Source organism: Centroberyx affinis, unplaced genomic scaffold (genome assembly GCF_046629955.1).
Source record: "Centroberyx affinis isolate AG114_WGS23_722 - 3 ecotype Tasmania unplaced genomic scaffold, CSIRO-AGI_Caff_v1 ptg001564l_1, whole genome shotgun sequence".
Lineage (NCBI taxonomy): Eukaryota > Metazoa > Chordata > Actinopteri > Beryciformes > Berycidae > Centroberyx > Centroberyx affinis.
Genome location: NW_027280015.1, coordinates 34,848 through 54,970, shown reverse-complemented (window position 1 = coordinate 54,970; position 20,123 = coordinate 34,848). Strand labels below are relative to the sequence as shown.

Below are 20,123 nucleotides of genomic sequence, written 5' to 3'. Positions count from 1 at the left end.
AGAAACTATATATATAGGCTGGTATTTGGATTTCTAGTGATGAGAATTCAAGAATAAAAAAAATAAATAAAAAAAATATGAAGCTTGGCAGACAGAAAAGACAAGCAAGTCAGTTTGCCAAGCTGCATATTTTTTATTTGAAACGTAAAAAAAACAATCAAAATATCTTTTTCAGATTGAAGATTTCCCTTTTTTTGGTTCATGAAATACAGTAAGTCTATTTGAAATCAACGCAGCAGAGAAAGAGACTTTATGTCCATTTTCCTCAGCTCCTTCCAGGTTTGACTGTTAAAGGGTTAAATGTGTAAGAGCTGTGTGTAGTGTTTCCCTGCAGGTGGCGCTCTTCATCCGGCGCTTCATGTGTGTGTATGTGTTTTCTTGTATGTGGAGAGTCATGAGCAGTGGAGGAAAGAAAACTAAAACATCCTACTCAACTAGAAGTACTGTTACCTTGCTGTAATTTTACTTCAGTAAAAGTACAAAGTGTGAGATTTAAAATGTCCTCAGAGTAAAAGTTCCTGAGTTCCTCTTTAGAACAGAGAACGTTGTCAGCTGTGATCTTTTCCATGTGATTCTAACAGGAGAGAGGACAGAGTTCAGACTAGATTCTCTTCACTGGAAACATTAGAAATGAGAAAATAAAGTGCAGAAACAAAGTAAAGTCAGATTCCTCTTCTCACTGTGAATGGATCCACAGTTTGTCAGTTTACGTCGATCCAGTTTCTGTTGCTGATGGAGAGACACACAATCTGTTCTGTGATGGATGGATTTAAAATGGAGTACACAAAAGTATACAAAAAAGCTCCTCGTCCTTTTAGAATCACATGGAAAAGATCACAGCTGACAACGTTCTCTGTTCTAAAGAGGAACTCAGGAACTTTTACTCTGAGGACATTTTAAATGAGACACTTTTTACTTTAAGTAGATTTTTACATCAGTACTTTTATGTACACTTAAATAACAAACACTTCAAATATCAGCAAAATAACCTCTACTTGATTTACTCTTTCCACTGCTGGTACTGGTACAAGACATCAAACAACACCTCACTGTCAAAATGCTGACAGAGATAAAACATGTTGTCATCGGTAAACAGTTGTAGCTTCATTGGTAGCGTCAGACAAACAAGGATACACAAGAAGACAAGAAACAAGTGTAGATCTGGATGATATTTGGTTTTCTTGCTGCAGATTGTGGGCTTCCTGCTGTCCATGACCCTGCTGTGTCAGATCCGATCCTGTGACAAAGAGGCTTCCGGAGGCTCAGTGGCTATGGCGCAGGTGGAAACCTCCTCCAGCCTCACCTCCACCGCTTGCCCCCGACCGTCTCTTTGCCCCGCCTGCTGCCGGCTGCTCCAGCTGCAGCTCATCTGCCCATTTAGCCTTCCCCATATATACCAACTCACCCTTCAGTCTTTGCCAGGTCGTTCTAGCTTTCTACCTAGTTTGTTCCTGCCATTACCTGTTCAAGTTCAAGTTCAACTGCTGCGGCTCTGCCTTCCAGCCCTATCTTTCTACATTGAGTTTGCCTTTGATAATGGCCATAGAATGTTTCATTTCATGTCATTATAAATGTCATTTATATGTTGATGAGCGGCCCGAAAAGTGAAGAGTTGTACCAAGGAAGCAGTCACGTGGTTTTTGTTTACCCTCGTTCAGAGAGAGAGAGAGAGAGAGAGAGAACGAGAGAACACCGGAACAATACTGCCCTTCACCTGATGTTCTTTTAACTTATTAACATAATATAATTACAGCCTACGTGGGGTTTCTGCTGTGACTACCGTATTTCCACAATTACAGTTTTTCTTGATTGCTAAGACACATTTCTTGAAATTATGCTCCATTTCCCAAAACTCTAAACACAAATACATAACTGCACACTCATCTTCACAAACTTCAAACTTCCATGTCAAAACCAAACTCTCCACTCAAAACCATGTGATCTTACACCTAAACCAAACTTTGCCTTCAGACATCACACAAAAGCCATCAAATACACACACACACTACAAAGTATCCATTACACACTGGTGAGATCAATTCAAAACACTGCTGTAAAAACCTGTTACTGCAATGAATAATGGAGCTTATTGTTTTCCCCCAGAACAACCTCTTTACATGATGAACACAATATAAAGACACAACACATGTATATATTTTCAACATTTTTAATTCCTCAATGTACTGTAGTAAAATAAACTGAAATTGAGTGAAAAAGTAAATGTAGTGTAAAAATATGCAACTGATAAAGAACGTAGAATACAGTAAAATCATTTCCATGTATTTACCAATATAAACCAATTTAAAAAAAAAAAACCTGTTTGTAGATAAAGAAAGAAATCACATTTATTCTGCCTCAGCATCCCAATTTGAGAATCTCATCAGAAACTATTTGTCTCCTTGCCCTTCCTCTTCCTCTTCCTCTTCCTCTTCCACCTCCTCTCCTGTGTCCTCTTCCTCTACCTTCAGGTCTTTGTGGATCCATTGTTCCAAAACAAGTGAACTGACCCATGGCCCTTTTATCTATCTATCTATCTATCTATCTATCTATCTATCAATCTATGTATTTATCCTGAGGTTCTGATTGGTGTGTGAACAATTTTGACTCTTAGTGTTTGCACCTGGGGAATTGTGTGTTAGTCGGGTTTGAGCTGTGATGACTTGAGTTAATGATATTGAATGCCAGAGCTTTCTAAATGAGCACATGGTGCAGCCAGTGATATATGAAGGGAGTTTTTCACAAAAAGTTCAACAAATGTGAATCATGTGTGAAAACAGAGGAATAGTGTTTATAGTTTTGGCAAATGGGTCTGTCTTTTGGTAGATGGCGTCATGGTTTGGGATGTTTAGTTAATAGGCCCAGTTATAGTGTGGAAGCCGGTACTCCACTAATTTAGCCGTGCAAGTCACTGAATTTTCTACAACACGGTCCTGCAAATATTTAACAGTAGAAGCCTTGTGTTAACAAATGAAGGGATTCTGTCCACAGAAACGCCAGAAGGCTTTTCATTTGAAACGGAAACAGAAAGTGTTGGGTAAAAAAAATAAATAAATAAATAAAAAAAACAAACAAAAAAAAAAAAAAATATATATATATATATATATATATATATATATATATATATATATATATACAGTGCCGTGAAAAAGTATTTGCCCCCTTCCTGATTTCTTATATTTTTGCATATTTGTCACACTTAAATGTTTCAGATCATCAAACAAATTTTAATATTAGACAAAGATAACCCGAGTAAATACAAAATGCAGTTTTTAAATGATGATTTCATTTATTAAGGGAAAAAAGCTATCCAAACCTACCTGGCCCTATGTGAAAAAGTAATTGCCCCCTAATTGCTTGAGCTTGAGGTCTCGAACTGATGGCCGGACATTCTCCTTCAGGATTTTCTGGTAGAGAGCAGAATTCATGGTTCCATCAATTATGGCAAGTCGTCCAGGTCCTGAAGCAGCAAAGCAGCCCCAGACCATCACACTACCACCACCATGTTTGACTGTTGGTATGATGTTCTTTTTATGAAATGCTGTGTTAGTTTTACGCCAGATGTAACGGGACGCACACCTTCCAAAAAGTTCAACTTTTGTCTCGTCAGTCCACAGAATATTTTCCCAAAAGTCTTGGGGATCATCAAGATGTTTTTTGGCAAATGTGAGACGAGCCTTTGTGTTCTTTTTGGTCAGCAGTGGTTTTCGCCTTGGAACTCTCCCATGGATGCCATTTTTGCCCAGTCTCTTTCTTATTGTTGAATCATGGACACTGACCTTAACTGAGGCAAGTGAGGCCTGCAGTTCTTTAGATGTTGTTCTTGGTTCTTTTGTGAACTCCTGGATGAGTCGTCGACGCGCTCTTGGAGTAATTTTGGTAGGCCGGCCACTCCTGGGAAGGTTCACCACTGTTCCAAGTTTTCTCCATTTGTGGATAATGGCTCTCACCGTGGTTCGCTGGAGTCCCGAAGCCTTAGAAATGGCTTTGTAACCCTTTCCAGACTGATAGATGTCAATGACTTTGTTTCTCATCTGTTCTTGAACTTCTTTAGACCTCGGCACGATGTGTTGCTTTTTGAGATCTTTCAGCCTACTTCATTTTGTCAGACAGGTTCTATTTAAGTGATTTATTGATTCAACAGGTCTGGCAGTAATCAGGCCTGGGTGTGGCTAGTGAAATTGAACTCAGTTTTCCAAAAAATGTGGTTAATCACAGTTAATTCATGATTTAACAAGGGGGGCAATTACTTTTTCACATAGGGCCAGGTAGATTTGGATAGCTTTTTTCCCTTAATAAATGAAATCATCATTTAAAAACTGCATTTTGTATTTACTCGGGTTATCTTTGTCTAATATTAAAATTTGTTTGATGATCTGAAACATTTAAGTGTGACAAATATGCAAAAATATAAGAAATCAGGAAGGGGGCAAATACTTTTTCACAGCACTGTATATATATATATTCATGTCTGTGACATATTCTACAGATATAGACATTGAAACTGTATTGAAAGGTGTAATGTTGCTGGTATGATGTCAATATGACCACCAACAGATCATTCTCCCTGTCTATTTTTGCTGAGAACCACACGTCACGCTGAAAAAATAGGCGATGTATAATTTGTTTCCTGTATAATGTTGTATGGATTGTGATGCCTTACGTATTATATTTACAAGTGGACTGTGATGCACTACATATTATGTGATCATGTGACCACGATGATATAAGCACACCTGCGTGTCATTAGGAATACGCAAACCTGATGAAGCTTTGGTGAAATGTGTTGTTCACTATATCTTAAACTGCCTAATAAAGTAATGGCATAAATCATAGTTGGCTTGGCTTCTCCTTGAGTGCGGTGGACTGCTGAAGTTAACCTGTTGTGTGCAGAGTCATTTGGATTGAGACAGATATATAGGTTGGTATTTGGATTTCTAGTGATGAGAATTCAAGAACAATAAAAAAAATAAATAAATAAAACAATTATGCAGCTTAGCAAACTGAAAAGACAGTCAGTTTGCCAAGCTGCATATTTTTCTATTTGAAACGACTGCAGATTTCAGATTTATTTTTTAGTTAATATCTAATACCTAATCAACGCAGCAGAGAAGAACCTTATTTTATGTTAATTTTCTAAACCCAGCATATGGATTTTCTCAATCATTTACTATTGAGATCAGATTTGACTGTTAAAGGGTTAAATGTGTAAGAGTCTGTAGTGTTTCCCTGCAGGTGGCGCTCTTCATCCAGCTCTTTATGTATCTTTAGTCTTTCTTCTTCGTGGCGACTTGTTCTGCTGTTGCACTTCCCTGCTGCCAGATAAAAAAAAAAAGTAGAAATTCTGGTGTTTTTCTGGCGTGAATTGAAAGTTTCTGTGGTCTTGAATGCTCTGAGGGAGTTTCATGAACCTCGGACCTGCGTGTTGTAAAATCACAAAAACACATCTTCATAAGCGAGAAAACATCTTTGTTTTTCATTCTGTCCTTCATCCCTGACACACTTTCTTTCCTTCATGCCTGGCAGCAGAACTTGTTACGTAGAAGAAGAACCATTTCTGGTACTTGTCAAGAACCTAATCCCAAAGAACCATATATAGTTCTTTGTCTTTTTATTTTCTTGTACTTCTATCTTTTTATTGTCTTTCATGTTTTCTTACTTTTATTTTTATTTTATCCTTACTGTTTATTTTGGTTTTCATCTTACGGTTATCCCACCATTTATCCCACCCTCCTATCTGAATTTAATCCGTTTATTATTGTTCCTTTGCTTTTTAAATTCAAATTTTGAGTATTCTGCTTTTATTTTTACTGTCAAAGCAAAAAAAGAAAATCCTCGGTTTTTAAAGGTGCTATAAAGTTAGAAAATTATTATAATAATTATTATTATTTATTATTGGACTAATTCTTAGTTATTGGATGGTGTGATGACATAAATGTGGAAAACAACCGAACCCTCCATAGTAAATACTGTGCAATTGTAAATGAGTCTATACATGGCAGATAAATAAAAACACAGTGCAGGAGTTTAAGCAAAGGAGAGCAGAGATGGTTCTTTAAAGAACCTTGGACTGAAAGGTTCTCTGTGGAACCACAAATGGTTCTTCTATGGCGTCGCTGCAAAGAACCATTTTCAGTTCCAGTTGGCGCCTTTATTTTTCAGTGTGTAGGCTTACTCTACATTTCCCTAGTTTATCTTAATAAACTTTCCATCTGTTAGTTTCACACTCTCTCTCTCTCTCACACACACACACACACACACACACACACACACACAGGCAGAGAGTTAAAATATGTTTTTATTTGTAGTAGAAGACAGTTGGTGTCTATCCATGTCACATCAGAAACAGAAACAAGAAAAGAATAAAATAAAAACAATTTCTCTTTTTAGAAACAATACTAAGAAAATATTTCTCCTTTTTATTTTCCAATCCCTTTGGCCTTTTTTTTCCCTTTGCACATAAGTGACACATGAGGCACTTTTACAAACATACAAATGTTTCTTTACAATGAAACAGACAATTCCCTCCTCCGTCCGTCAGCATTCCTTTTACACACATAGTCATTAACAAACAACATCGACTTGATGAGGAAAAAGAAATAAAACACAGCTACAGCGCTCGGTTTAAAATTAAAAGTCCAACTTCTGGAGGTTTCTGAAGGTTCTGGATGCGTCATGCTGTGTAACGGGAAAATGTGGATAATGATGGGATTCAGGAGTCAGTACTCTATTGAGTTCTAGACAGATAATCAGTCACCTCAGAAAAAGAAGACCCGCTGTATAATAATATGAATTTACCACATATAACATTCACTAAGGCAATAAGAGTAAGTGAGGAATATATATTCACTGTAAAAAATTACAAGTTGTCCAGTGATTTTCTCTTGTCTCCAGACCTATCAGCTTATTTCATGATATTTTTAGTCAAATCCTCTCACTGCACTGGCAGATAATCTGCTGGCTTCAATAAATTTCACTTGATTCATGCCAATATGACTTCTTTCAAGAAATCATCATAAAAGTGAAGTGAAGAAAATCTTTACTTTCTCCAAGACAAGTTCACTTTCTAAATGTCCTGAAAGTTAAATTCTCCTGGAAAAAAAAGTCAAATTTGTTGAAACAGGTAAAATTTTATTCCACCCAAAAAAAAAACTAAAATAAGCGTGATATGTCTGGATACAAGATAAACTAACTGAACAAATAAAACTACATTTTTGTAGATGTACCAGTGGATCGACCGCACCCTGATCGCCGCGAGCCGATCAGCCGGACCGCACGGCGCTGGGGAGGAAAGATATCGCCACGATTTATTTCAGAGCTAACAGGATGCATTCTGCGTTTTGGTATGGCTTCTGTAATCAACTGTAAGGCAATCTGCTGTATTTTTAGTGGTGAAAGTGTGAGGATTCGGCAACATTACAAATGAGGACTGGCGATGAACGACTGGTTGACAAGTGCTTTATTTGGATCGTTTAGTGCGTTAAAAGTGCAAATATTTATGAAAACCGCAGCAGTCGAAACGATGAAGGATTCTCTAAAAAAAAAGTGCTAGAGTTAGAATTTGAAGTGAGATTGGTGTGGAAAGATTTTGTATTGAATCATTTTGATTATTTATAGCAGCCTATATTATTTTAGTTTTTACAATGTGATTAGGCATGTATAAGATATGCTTGTGAATTGATACTTTTATTTTGGATCATTTTTCTATTTTATTTTATATATATATATATATTTTTTTTTTCTCTCTTTTAGATGAGGTTTTTAGATAAGCCCGTAGTGGGTTTCTACCTCACCTGCACATGTAACTTTATTTTGATTTTACTTTTTCTTTGTCTGTTTTTTTCTTTAAAAAAAAAAAGTGCAAATAAACTTAAACTTAAACTAAACTTAAAGTTTGATTTTTTGCCACGTGAATCAAATTGTGACCTGAAGTGATCGATGAGCTCGGCCTCACAGCACCGACCAATAAGCAGGAGCCTAGTTTATTCACTCCAGAATAAAAAAAACAAAAACAAAACACGAATCCAAGCCAATCACAAGCCGCTCTTCTGACTCCGGACCGGTGAAATGCTGTTTCAGTGCGCATGCTGAGACGGATGGAAATCTTTTAAAACCGATGCAGAAAAGCTGTTTATTAGACAATTTTAACCAGTGATATTTTTAGTTTTCTTTATCTCACCATCTTATCCACATTAATTGTGTCCCATTCGTCAATTCCCACTCCCTGCTGGCGGCCGTATTGCTGTCTTGTGCAGACAAGATCAGCAGTCCGGTATCGTCTGGGGCCGACGGTACGAACAGATCCTCAACGTAACGTAAGGCACTTTGGATCAAGAGTCCACCGGTTGCGTCTCATTCAAGGAAAAATCACTAAAGCACAAAATAAACAACATGGCCTCCCCGAACCGTGGAAAGGAGAGCACAAGAAAGCCGCGAAGCTCTTTGCGTGGCGGTCCGGTCCCGGAGGCGGCGGCCCTCGTCTCTAGTACTCCGGAGGGTTGTACAGCTCCTGGTATTTGGGCGGCTGAGGGGCGAAGACCGCCGGCACCGTCAGGACCATGGTCGGCCTGCTGGACGGGACGCGCATCTGGTGGATGATGAGCGAGGACAGAGCCACGCCCAGCAGCTGGAGAGGGAGACACAGAAGTTTAGTCAGACTCACATCACAGCCTGCATTCAAGTGATGTCCGGGCGTACTTCTCTCCGAGTCGAGAATACGTCGCGACTCGGCCGTCATGTGGATTATGGTCGGAAAATTGGAAAAAAGATAAGATAAGATAAGATAAGATAAGACAGCACTTTAGCACTTGGGGAAATTCAGGTGCCACAGCAGCAACTGGCAGAACAGTACCAAGGAAAAAACAAGTACAAGAAGATAATAAAAGAGGTAATAAGATGAAAAATAGAGGTAATGTACATAATATAAGAACTATAGAGACAGTGCAAAAATGCAAATAATAATAATAAATGCGTATCCATACATATATACTGTATATATACATAATCAATGGTCAGGAGGAGATGGAGATGAGTGTCTGCTGTATGTGTGGCTGTTAGTTTCTTGTCTTCTGTACCAACAAGGCTGTTTATGATTCCTACGTTAGCAAGCGAGCTAGCGATAGCTTAGCTAGCAATCAGACGTCACAATTCCGCTGTCCGACTCGTTTGCGTTCACGTGCTTTATGGTCGGAAAATTGGAGAAAAGACGGTGTCTGCTTAAACTGTTTACACACATTTCCAGCCTTCCAGGCTAACGTTAGCAATCGAGCTAACGATAGTCTAGCTAGCAAGCAATCTTCGGCTATTTCAGGGTATTATGAATGTAAATATCACAGGAAATTGAATGCCGCAGCACTATAGTTATCAAGGAATATCCATGTCTTTTAAATTTGTACTTGTGGTTCATTTTCGGCTTTACTGTATGAAATTTGTTCCTGTAGTTTTCTTTAAGATATTAAATTGACACTGGACTCTTGATTTGTTCTGACTTGACTTGCTGTTCTACATTTAGACTTGAGACTTGACATTAATGACATGGACTTGACTTGATACTCTACATTTGGACTTGGGACTTGACTTGGAAGTTGACTTGATTTTCTACTGGCTGTTTCTCCATCTGAGAAATGATGGCTCTTTCTCATATTTTACAAAATGTCTGCCTCTTCCTCCAATTCATCTCTCCAATTTTGTATAATGTCCATCTCATTCTTTCTTAGTTTGTAATTCACATTGCGCAATAAGAAAACTGAATTCATCAGAATATCTCATGTTGTAATATGAATGTTGACACACAAGGTTAAGTCCAAGGTGATGCAAGCATGATGTCATTAGAAAAACCACCAAATGAAACCACACCGAACTCTAAATAGTCTAATCTGAAGTCTGTCTAGTAAAAGGTTTTGACTCACCGCCAGGATGGCCAGAGTGAAGATCACACCCAGACACACGTCAGCCCCCAGGGAGATGAAGGACATGATGAGGGGGAAGCAGGACTGATGGAGGGAGGGAAGAAGGAGGAGGTCAGCTATAACAGTTTTTACTCTTATTTTATTAAAGAAATACTGAAAAATAAAATGATTTATTCTATTTGGTGACGGTGAAGAAGATCTGCGGGGTGAGACTTATTTTAAAGTCACAAAGTGTATAATTTCACCATCAGTAAATCATCTGCACATTCATTTAAAGACATCAGTGTAATGATGGTACTAGATAGAGGAGATCAATCGTCTCCAACATGGACTCACTACACTGGTTTACAGTCATTAGACCAAGGTAGTAGCAACATTAATATGATAACGATATACTGATGGTTAAAATGAAAAATGGAACAACTTTAACTATTTATTTTATTTGCTGCAGGTTTAGTTGCAGAGCCGCTCACCTGAGTGTAGACCGACTTCGACTGGAACAAGTTCTGGAAGAGAAAGAGAGACCTTGGTAATCCGCATTCAACACAACTCAGCTGTGTGTGTGTGTGTGTGTGTGTGTGTGTGCAACCCGGTCTCACGGCAGTTCGTGAAATAGTCACGAAAATGTAATCTATTGATTCGTGTACGTGGAGAGGATTTTGCCATTTTTTTCGTGAAATGAACACAAACTAAAAAACGTGCCTCCACCACGAATTTGAAAACGTAAGTTTTAGCAAATAAAACTACTTGGGTTATGGTTACGGTTAGGCAACTAAAACAACTTGGTTAAGGTTAGAGAAATGGTTTGGTCATGGTTAAATAAGAAAAACGTTTGTTAAAAATTTAAATGTGGCTTACGGTTGAAATGTACTTTGAACACGCTGGGAATCGAACCCCGGTCATCGGCACCGAAGGCAAACGTATGAAACCCTAACCATACGCCCATCCGCCCCCCCGACCACAACGCCCTGACTGACCACAGTTTTATTTCAGTGTCACACTACTTCCTGAGTCCCGACTGACAGAAAAAAAACATGTTGCAGGCACGAAAGATACTTCGAATTGAAATACATTCGTTTGAAAAAAATTGAAAAATCGTGTCCATGAACACGAATCAATAGATAAAATTTTGTGACTATTTCACGAACTGCCGTGAGACCGGGTTGCTGTGTGTGTTTGTGTGTGTGTGTGTGTGTGTGTGTGTGTGTGTGTGTACTCACCATGTACTGGACTCTCTGGCACAGTCCCTCCACCTCCTCCTCTGAGTTGCACAGGCAGGAGTCGGGGATCTGGTCCTCCCAGTCTTGGTAGCTGAACAGGCCGCAGCAGTGCAGCTACAGGCACAACAGGGAAAAAACACAGAAAAAGACTTATAGAAAACTGCTAAAATATTTATCACTCAAGAGTCGAGTTCAGCCTGTAATCCCGTCTGCCAGGCAGCATCTTTGGTGTTGACAAGAAGGAGAAGAAGAAGAATCTGAAGACTCGGTTCCTGGTTGTGATTTTGTTGGTTCACAGCAACTTAATTTTTTATTTTACCCAATAAGCAGCCTGCAATTCAACAGGTGCAGGATTCACATTCTCACATCCAGGCGTCTGAGCGTCCGTGGAGCCGAGCAGAGGAAGCAGAACAGAGAGAGGAACAACTCGGCTGGTCTTTATGTTTACAGTTTCCGTCTGAACCGCGGAACTCGAACGGACAGAACGGTCTTTCCCGTTCAAATCAACGTTCCCGGACGGTCGGAGCAGCGGCCATCTTGCAGTGACCCGGTGGACTAGCTTCTGTATAAAGTAGGGATGTGCGCGATTAGTCGACTAGTCGTTTAAACGTTTCTACCCTCACTAATCGGCACCAGAAATACTAGTCGGTTAAACTAATTATTAATAATGTACGCCGCTTAATTGTTGCGTCTAAGATGTTACGCAGCCACCTGCCACTAGCCGGGGCTGCAGCCCCAGCAGACGGTCATGCCCGGATGTAAAGGTGGAAAGTGGGACCGGACAGAGATGACATCTCCAGCGCGGTTTGGCAGTATTTTGATCTAGAAAAGGAAAATAAGGTTGTAAACCTGTATCTCACCTAACGAAGATCCACTTGTATGGTGGTGCGGGAAGACGCGCAAAGTGCAACAGTTATTGAAGAATATGATTAACGGTTTCAAATGGCTCTTAAATACATGCAATATTTTTTCAGACGTTTTAACCTTGTAGATTAAATTGTGCTCATTTTTGACTGTTTTGTGAGTGTTTTCTTACTTTTAGACTAGTCGACTAGTCTACATTTAAACTTTCGTTTAATCGACAGGGAAATTAGTCGTTAGGAACATCCCTAGTACAAAGCGACTCACAGCAAGTCACTGAGCTGAGAGGTTTGACAGCAAGAACCAAAGCAGTGAAAACTGACACTGCAGCTGAATGAAGTTTCACTCTGCCTCCACTAGGTGGAGCTCTGTGGCCTGCTGCTTTATAAAGCACTTCATGGTTTAGGACCAAAATACATTTCTGATCTCCTTCGGTGTTATGACCCCTCCAGACCCCTCAGGTCTTCAGGTGCTGGTCTGCTTACTGTTCCAGGGTCAGAACAAAGCCTGGAGAAGCAGCTTTTCGTCTTTATGCTCCTCAGGCCTGGAACAAACTTCCAGAACTGATCTGAGGTCTGCCTCCACTTTACAATCTTTTAAATCAGCGTAAAACCTTTCTGTCCACCAGGGCTTTTTAAGAAATCTAGGGCAACACTCATCTGCACTGTTATATTTATTTATTTATCTTTTTTATTTTCTTTTAAATGTGACTTTAATGCACTTTTCACTTTTCTAATCCTCTTGCACTGTCTTTTCTTTCATCTTTCTATTTCACTTGACTTGAACTGCACTAGTTTACTTTTTAAGTCTTTTATCTTGTGGATCTCTTGTCTGTACTTTTGCACTTTTTAATTGTAATTTTTTTTTACCTTTACTGTATTTTTTATTACTCTGTAAAGCACTTTGAATTTCCTCTGTGTATGAAATATGCTATACAAATAAAGCCGCCTTGCCTTGCTGTTTAAGTTTTGACATCTGTGCAGTTAGTGGAATTAGTTCTAGTTAATCTGTTTCTACTGATGTCTGTTAACTCTTTTCTTCTCCACTAAACGTAGGCTAAGCTACGTTAGCTTATAGCATTTAAGGGGCTACATTAAGTTAAAGGAACCTGTTTGATGATGCTGACCAGCTAGGTTTGCTAACATGCTAATGTTGACTAGAAGAGCTAGAGAGAGAAGTCCAGTCTGTGATGAAGCTACGTTAGCCTCGTCGCTAACGTTAGCTTCCAGTTGAGTTTTGACAGTTTGCTAAGAGACTCATCTGCTCAGTTCTCACAGTCTGACAGACTTTACAGCCTTAATGTCCAGACTTGTGTTGTCACCATAGCAACTAACACTTAAAATTTGATCCATTTCCATTTTATGCTGAACTAGCAAAATTACCAAGACAGACAGTGGAAGAACTGTTCTGTCCATTCAGGTTCTGTGGTCTGAAGTCTGGAACGCTTCATGTTTTGGAGGCAGTGCCGATGTTTGTGTTTTACATGCAGTGTGTGTGTGTGTGTGTGTGTGTGTGTGTGTGTGTGTGTGTGTGTGTGAGTGTGTGTGTGTGTGTGTGTGAATCTCCATTCTTTCAACAACAGAAAATGGCGCTGGTTGTTTGCATCAGCCCGGTTGGTTGTTTACTTCCTTCTAACTCGACTCCGCCTTTCCTCGGTGTGATTTGCATCTCTGCCCGGCAACCCGTCCGCCGGCCAATCAGACGGCCCCGTGCCTGTTATTGTTTAACCTGCCGGGGCACGCTGGGAGTGGAAACCGGTTGAGCCAGACCCGAGTAGGTCAACAACAGTTTGTGTGTTTGAACATAAACAACTTTCTCCCACACACACACACACACACACACACACACACACACACACAGAGAAAACCCAGGAAGCGAATGTGGCGAGAAGCTGCTGTGTGTGTGGGCAGGAAAAACTATTTAATCACCCGAAGGCAAAGAAAAACTCAAACTCAAATCGCTGCCTGCAAAACGAACTGAGATCAAAGGGAAAAAAAATACAAATATCACTTTGTCTGGTCGTATTCAGAGTGGATTATACTAAGCAAATCCCGTCTGAAAACTGAACTTTATTACCCTGGACAACAGGGTTCATATGCAAAGCTTTAGTGTGTGTGTGTGTGTGTGTGTGTGTGTGTGTGTGTGTGTGTGTGTGTGTGTATCTTACATTGCTCTGCAGGTTTTCAGCCACGGTCTTGACGTCTTCTGAAGCCTTGTCCAGTGGCAGAACCTGCTGTAACCTCACCTTCATCATATCCTCCAACTGCACACACACACACACACACACACACACACACACACACACACACACACAGTTAACAGCTGATGATAAATGTGCAGAATAAGAAAAAGGACAGCAGAAAATTTACTGTTATGGGCAGAGGTGTCAACTTTGCTCGAGTCAAGTCTCAAGTCTAAATGTAGAACAGCAAGTCAAGTCAGAACAAATCAAGAGTCCAGTATCAATTTAATATCTTAAAGAAAACTAAATATCTAGGACTTTTCAATGCAATATGGTTTTAATAGGATAAAAACTTGGTAAGAGCATCATGAGTTTGATTTCTATAATCAGTTTCAACTTCAATAAATTCAATCATTCCATACAAATTCAGAAAACAGAATTTAAATTCAGTCGTCTGCTGGAACAAATCTCTCCAATTTTGTATAATGCCCATCTCATTCTTTCTTAGTTTGTAATTCACATTGCGCAATAAGCAAACTGAATTCATCAGAATATCTCATGTTGTAATATGAATGTTGACACACAAGGGTAAGTCCAAGGTGATGCAAGCATGATGTCATTAGAAAAACCACCAAATGAAACCACACCGAACTCTAAATACAGTCTAATCCAAAGTCTGTCTAGTAAAAGTAAAAGTTCTCAAGTCAAGACTTTAGAAACCTTTTCAAGTCATCAAAGTACAAGTCAAGTCAAGTCCCAAGTCTTCTCTTCATGCAGCAAGTCAAGTCTCAAGCAGTTACAACTGTGACTCAAGTCCCCACCTCTGGGGGACTTTTTTTTATTTATTTAGACTTTTATTTAGATTTAGACTTCATCATACATTTTAAAAGACCTGTGGTAGGCTATTTATTGTTTTTATTGCCTGCTGAAATGCTTCATTTCTGCTGCTGTGGGCGCACCACTAGAGGGCAGTAGACCCCACAGTAGACGTACATACAGTGTATACAGTATATTCTATTATAAAATATATATATATGGATCTTGGTTTTAAATTTATCATAAATGTATGATTAGATTAGATAATAAATGTTAGTCTGCCCGCTTTTTAATTATTTTCTCCCACAGCTTAAAAAAACAACAACAAAAAGAGACGATGTGACAAATAGTCTGTAAGGTCTGTCCTCTGAGTCCAAAATAGACACTCAGTAGAGTCAGTAGACACTCAGTAGAGTCAGTAGACAGTAGGGTCAGTAGACACTAAGTAGGGTCAGTAGACAGTAGGGTCAGTAGACAGTAGGGTCAGTAGACACTAAGTAGGGTCAGTAGACATTAAGTAGGGTCAGTAGACACTAAGTAGGGTCAGTAGACACACAGTAGAGTCAGTAGACAGTAGGGTCAGTAGACACTAAGTAGAGTCAGTAGACAGTAGGGTCAGTAGACACTAAGTAGAGTCAGTAGACACACAGTAGAGTCAGTGGACAGTAGGGTCAGTAGACACTCAGTAGAGTCAGTAGACAGTAGGGTCAGTAGACACTCAGTAGAGTCAGTAGACACACAGTAGAGTCAGTGGACAGTAGGGTCAGTAGACACACAGTAGAGTCAGTGGACAGTAGGGTCAGTAGACACTCAGTAGAGTCAGTAGACACACAGTAGAGTCAGTGGACAGTAGGGTCAGTAGACACTCAGTAGAGTCAGTAGACAGTAGGGTCAGTAGACACTCAGTAGAGTCAGTAGACACACAGTAGAGTCAGTGGACAGTAGGGTCAGTAGACACACAGTAGAGTCAGTGGACAGTAGGGTCAGTAGACACTCAGTAGAGTCAGTAGACTCTCTCACCTTGGGGCGAGCGATGGCCAGTGGAACGCCGGCCTTCAGCATCATCAGGCTTCCGATCACCATGCAGACCAGGAACTGGAGCGGGACAGGAGGACAGGGGGACAGAGGGACAGGAGGACAGGGGGACAGCGGGACAGGAGGACAGCGGGACAGGAGGACAGGGGGACAGGAGGACAGGAGGACAGGAGGACAGCGGGACAGGAGGACAGGAGGACAGGGGGACAGGAGGACAGGAGGAGGACAGGGGGACAGGAGGACAGGGGGACAGGAGCACAGGAGGAGGACAGGGGGACAGGAGGAGGACAGGGGGACAGGAGGACAAGAGGACAGGGGGACAAGAGGACAGGAGGACAGGAGGACAGAGGGACAGGAGGACAGGGGGACAAGAGGACAGAGGGACAGGAGGACAGGGGGACAGGGTAAAATCATTTAAAAAAAAAAACTAGGCTAATTGTATTCAAACAGAAAATATGAAGCAACATGACATTATCTTTATTTTATGTTTGCCGAAAAATGTAAAATCTGTCTGTAGCCTGTCGCAATTTATATCACAGTTGCCTATTCAGTAAAATAATCGCAATATGATAATTTGTCACTATTGGACGGTCCTAGTGTGTGTGTGTGTGTGTGTGTGTGTGTGTGTGTGTGTCTACTCACCACGATCAGAGCCACCTTGTTCTCCTTGTGGGCTCCGTAGGCTCCCAGGATGGCGATCACCATGGTAACGGCTCCGATAACGTAGAGCATCAGCAAGCTGGAGGAGCGGCCATCCAACAACTGCAGACACACACACAGGCTGCTTAACACTGTGTGTGTGTGTGTGTGTGTGTGTGTGTGTGTGTTTTCACGTGTTATTATTATTAATCAGTGTTTTGGATAAATGTGTTAAATATCAATGTTGGAACGTCGTTTTAGTTCTACAAACATTTCAGAGCTGCTCCGGAGGCAGAAATGATCTGATTGGTTGAGTTAAACCTCAGTGGGCGGAGCCAAAGAACCACAGTTTTTCTGGCTAAGTAACATTAGACTGAAGCTCAGTGAAAAAGACAAGAGGTAAGAGAGGAGGAAGCTAATATTATGAAGCCTAGCACTCTGCTGCTAACTGAAAAAATACAATCTATCATACTAAGTTATCTAGGTTAGCTAGTTAGCTAGCTGACCTTCACCATCATGAAGGAATGAAAGAAATGATTGTAATTTATATTTTATTTACATTTGGACCCGAGTTCCTTCTTTGCCGTTCATGTTTAGCAGTTAACTAACTTGCTGCATGAACGTCATTCAGAGTCTGATGATGAAGTCAGAAAGTCAAAGAAGATTTTGCTACCTGAGTTTCAGAGTTATGACACGGTGACGACCCCCCCCCCCCCCCCGAGCTCCGGGCCCCCTGAGCTCTGGGGCCCCGGGGCCTGTGCCCGGTTGGCCCGTTCAGTAATCCGTCCATGCGGTCAGCGGTAAGAAAACTCTTCTGTACACAAGCAGCTTCATTACAGACGAACCAGTTTGTTAAATTAGCTTCCTAAACTTGGATTATGGGGATGTAATTTACAGAAATGCTGCTCTTTCCACCCTTAAACCCCTAGACACGGTTTATCATTCTGCCCTCAGATTTATTACTGGTGATAGCTATGGTACTCACCATTGTATTCTCTATAATAAGGTGGGTTGGTCTTCTCTGGCAGAGAGGCGTAATAAACATTGGTATTTGTTTATATATAAAGCCCTCGTTGGAAAGCTACCACCCTACATTTCAATGATGCTGGACTGGAACCTTGGACCCTATCAAACTCGCTCAAATGACTTGCTTATGCTTAAGGTCCCCCAAGCACGGTCTAAATCTGGACAATCAGCCTTTTATTTTAGTGCTCCAAATTCCTGGAATGATCTTCAACACACACTAAAAACCAATACTCTACTAACCTATGGACAATTTAAAACCATGATCACAAACCTCCCTGCCTCAATGTGTAACTGTTTTAATTGATTTTCTTTATTGTCATCTATGTCTTGTCCTATTTATTTAATACTTTGAACTTGTTTGTAACTCGACATCATTGTAAATGAGGGCAACCTCAATGGTTATTCGAGTTTAAATAAAGGTTTTTAAAAAAAAAAGCTGCAGGGCGGCCATGTTTGTTTATCGTTTGTCCTCCAGCCAATCAGATTGTTTCTGCCTCCAGGAAATATTTGTAGAACTAAAATTACATGCAGTCCGGTACAGTCTAGATTTGAGTGTGTGTGTGTGTGTGTGTGTGTGTGTGTGTGTGTGACTCTTACATCGCCTCCTCCATGTCTGTTGTACAGGACCTGACACAGCAGAGCCAGAGCGATGATGAGTCCGCCGACCACCTGAAACATGAGACCAGGAGGAAGAGGAGGATGAGGAAGAGGAGGATGATGAGGAAGATGAGATCCAGCTGCAGAAACACCTTCACTCCACTGTATCTCTGCACAACAGACTCCACCAGCTTTATCTTTTAGTTTGAATCCAAACTCTACGAACCAGTAATCCCTTAAGATTCCCTCACATTTACATGAATTCACCCTTAATTCATGCAAAATCCCCTTAAAATGAGTTAAGGGAGTTATTAATGGAGGAGGCTCCATCAAAACCTCCTTAAACTCCCCTTAATGTTTGACTCCTTACTTTCTAATTTAATGTAAAATTCAGGGAGACAGGAACTTTCCATTAATAACTCATTAATAACCTGTAAACCTGCACAAAAGACATGAAAAATCCCTTAATTTCTAGAGTCTCTGTGAATCAACCCATGAATAAATCCCTTATGACCCCATAAAGCTGTTATTTCTAATGGATACTAATGTTTATGTGATGAGAAATTAAGGACATTTCAGGGATTAAATTAAGGGGTTTTGGTTTAGATGAGTTTCACTTTAAGGAAAAAAAAAAAAAAAAAGGCTGTAGCTGATGCTTTGTTGGAAACATCCTGATCTTTGTTAACAGGCAGGAATACCTGTGTGTGACGTCACACGCATTGCAGTCAAATGACAAATACAGAAGCGAGAAAAAACAAAACACGGAAAACCCCGGAGCTGTCAATCAAAAAAACAACAAAGGAATAAAAAAAACAACTGCTAAGACTAAAAACAAACAATAAATCCTCATACAGACTTTATTCTAGTCTCTTAGACAAAAAAACACTCTCTTCTTCTACACTTTATCTCTTTTTCTTTCGTGTTATTCTGTATCTCTTCTCTAAAGTCTCACATGCGTCACTTTGTGTTGAACTGCTGGAAATAAATCCGCCATAACTCTCTGAGCGGCGGTGACGCTGCACATTCAAACCGCACTTTCCCCTCCGTGCATCGATCCAACAAGGAATGTTAATGACTTACATATGAAGTCAATAACCAATCAATACTTTAGTTATGAGAAATAAACTTTGTACATGTGTTTAGTCGAGTTAAAACATGCAGAAGTGCGCGATTAAAAGTAAAAAATATGAATCTGTAGCCTAATATTCTCATTTCTGAGTCAAGTCCATGGTGGAAAAACAGGCGCAGGTCGGAGGTATTTTGGTGACTTAGCGCGCGCCGCCCGGGCCTGTCCCGCCGCAGGACGCACTTCTTATTCCCAGACGGGACAGGAGGGGAAAAACAAAACCGGTTTTACTCACCGCGAAGAAGATGTTGAAGGCGGTGAAGATCCGCCGCAGACAGCTGCTGACCTGAGACATGATGCGACACACGGCAGCTGGAAGAAGAAGAAGAAGAAGAAGAATAACAGTGTCGGCTGTTTGGTGCGGGGGGTGAAAGTGAACTGAGGATCGAGGTGAACTGGTTTTTGGGGAAGAGAAAGCGGCCGACGGACGGGCAGGGCGGGGCGGGGCGGGGCTTCCTGTAAATGACGGTAGGAGGCTCCGCAGTGAGGATCCGATATGGAAGTTTATTCCGGTTGTTATACAATAAACACACACGCACACACACACACACACACAGGGAGAGAGGGAGGCTATATCCTCATTCCAGGAAGAGAGATGCAAATGGAAAATCCCCATTGTGTGAGAGAGGGAAGGCTGGGAGTATTTAGGGTCAGAGCCACTGCAGCAAGGCATTTCAGCTGTGTGTGTGTGTGTGTGTGTGTGTGTGTGTGTGTGT

At 40.6% G+C, this 20,123-nt stretch overlaps 1 protein-coding gene across 1 annotated transcript; it reads right to left on the bottom strand.

Annotated features, from left to right (window-relative positions):
- Nucleotides 1-6,277: 6,277 nt before the first annotated feature.
- LOC139650876 (tetraspanin-8-like) lies at nt 6,278-19,802 on the bottom strand. The gene is made up of 9 exons (XM_071527663.1): nt 19,643-19,802; nt 18,282-18,353; nt 16,662-16,781; nt 16,005-16,079; nt 14,154-14,249; nt 11,126-11,239; nt 10,379-10,411; nt 9,906-9,989; nt 6,278-8,623 (listed from the first exon to the last, which is right to left on the bottom strand). Exons 1-9 carry the CDS (start codon nt 19,700-19,702, stop codon nt 8,480-8,482), a joined length of 798 nt encoding a protein of 265 aa, XP_071383764.1. The 5' UTR covers nt 19,703-19,802; the 3' UTR covers nt 6,278-8,479.
- Nucleotides 19,803-20,123: the final 321 nt, after the last annotated feature.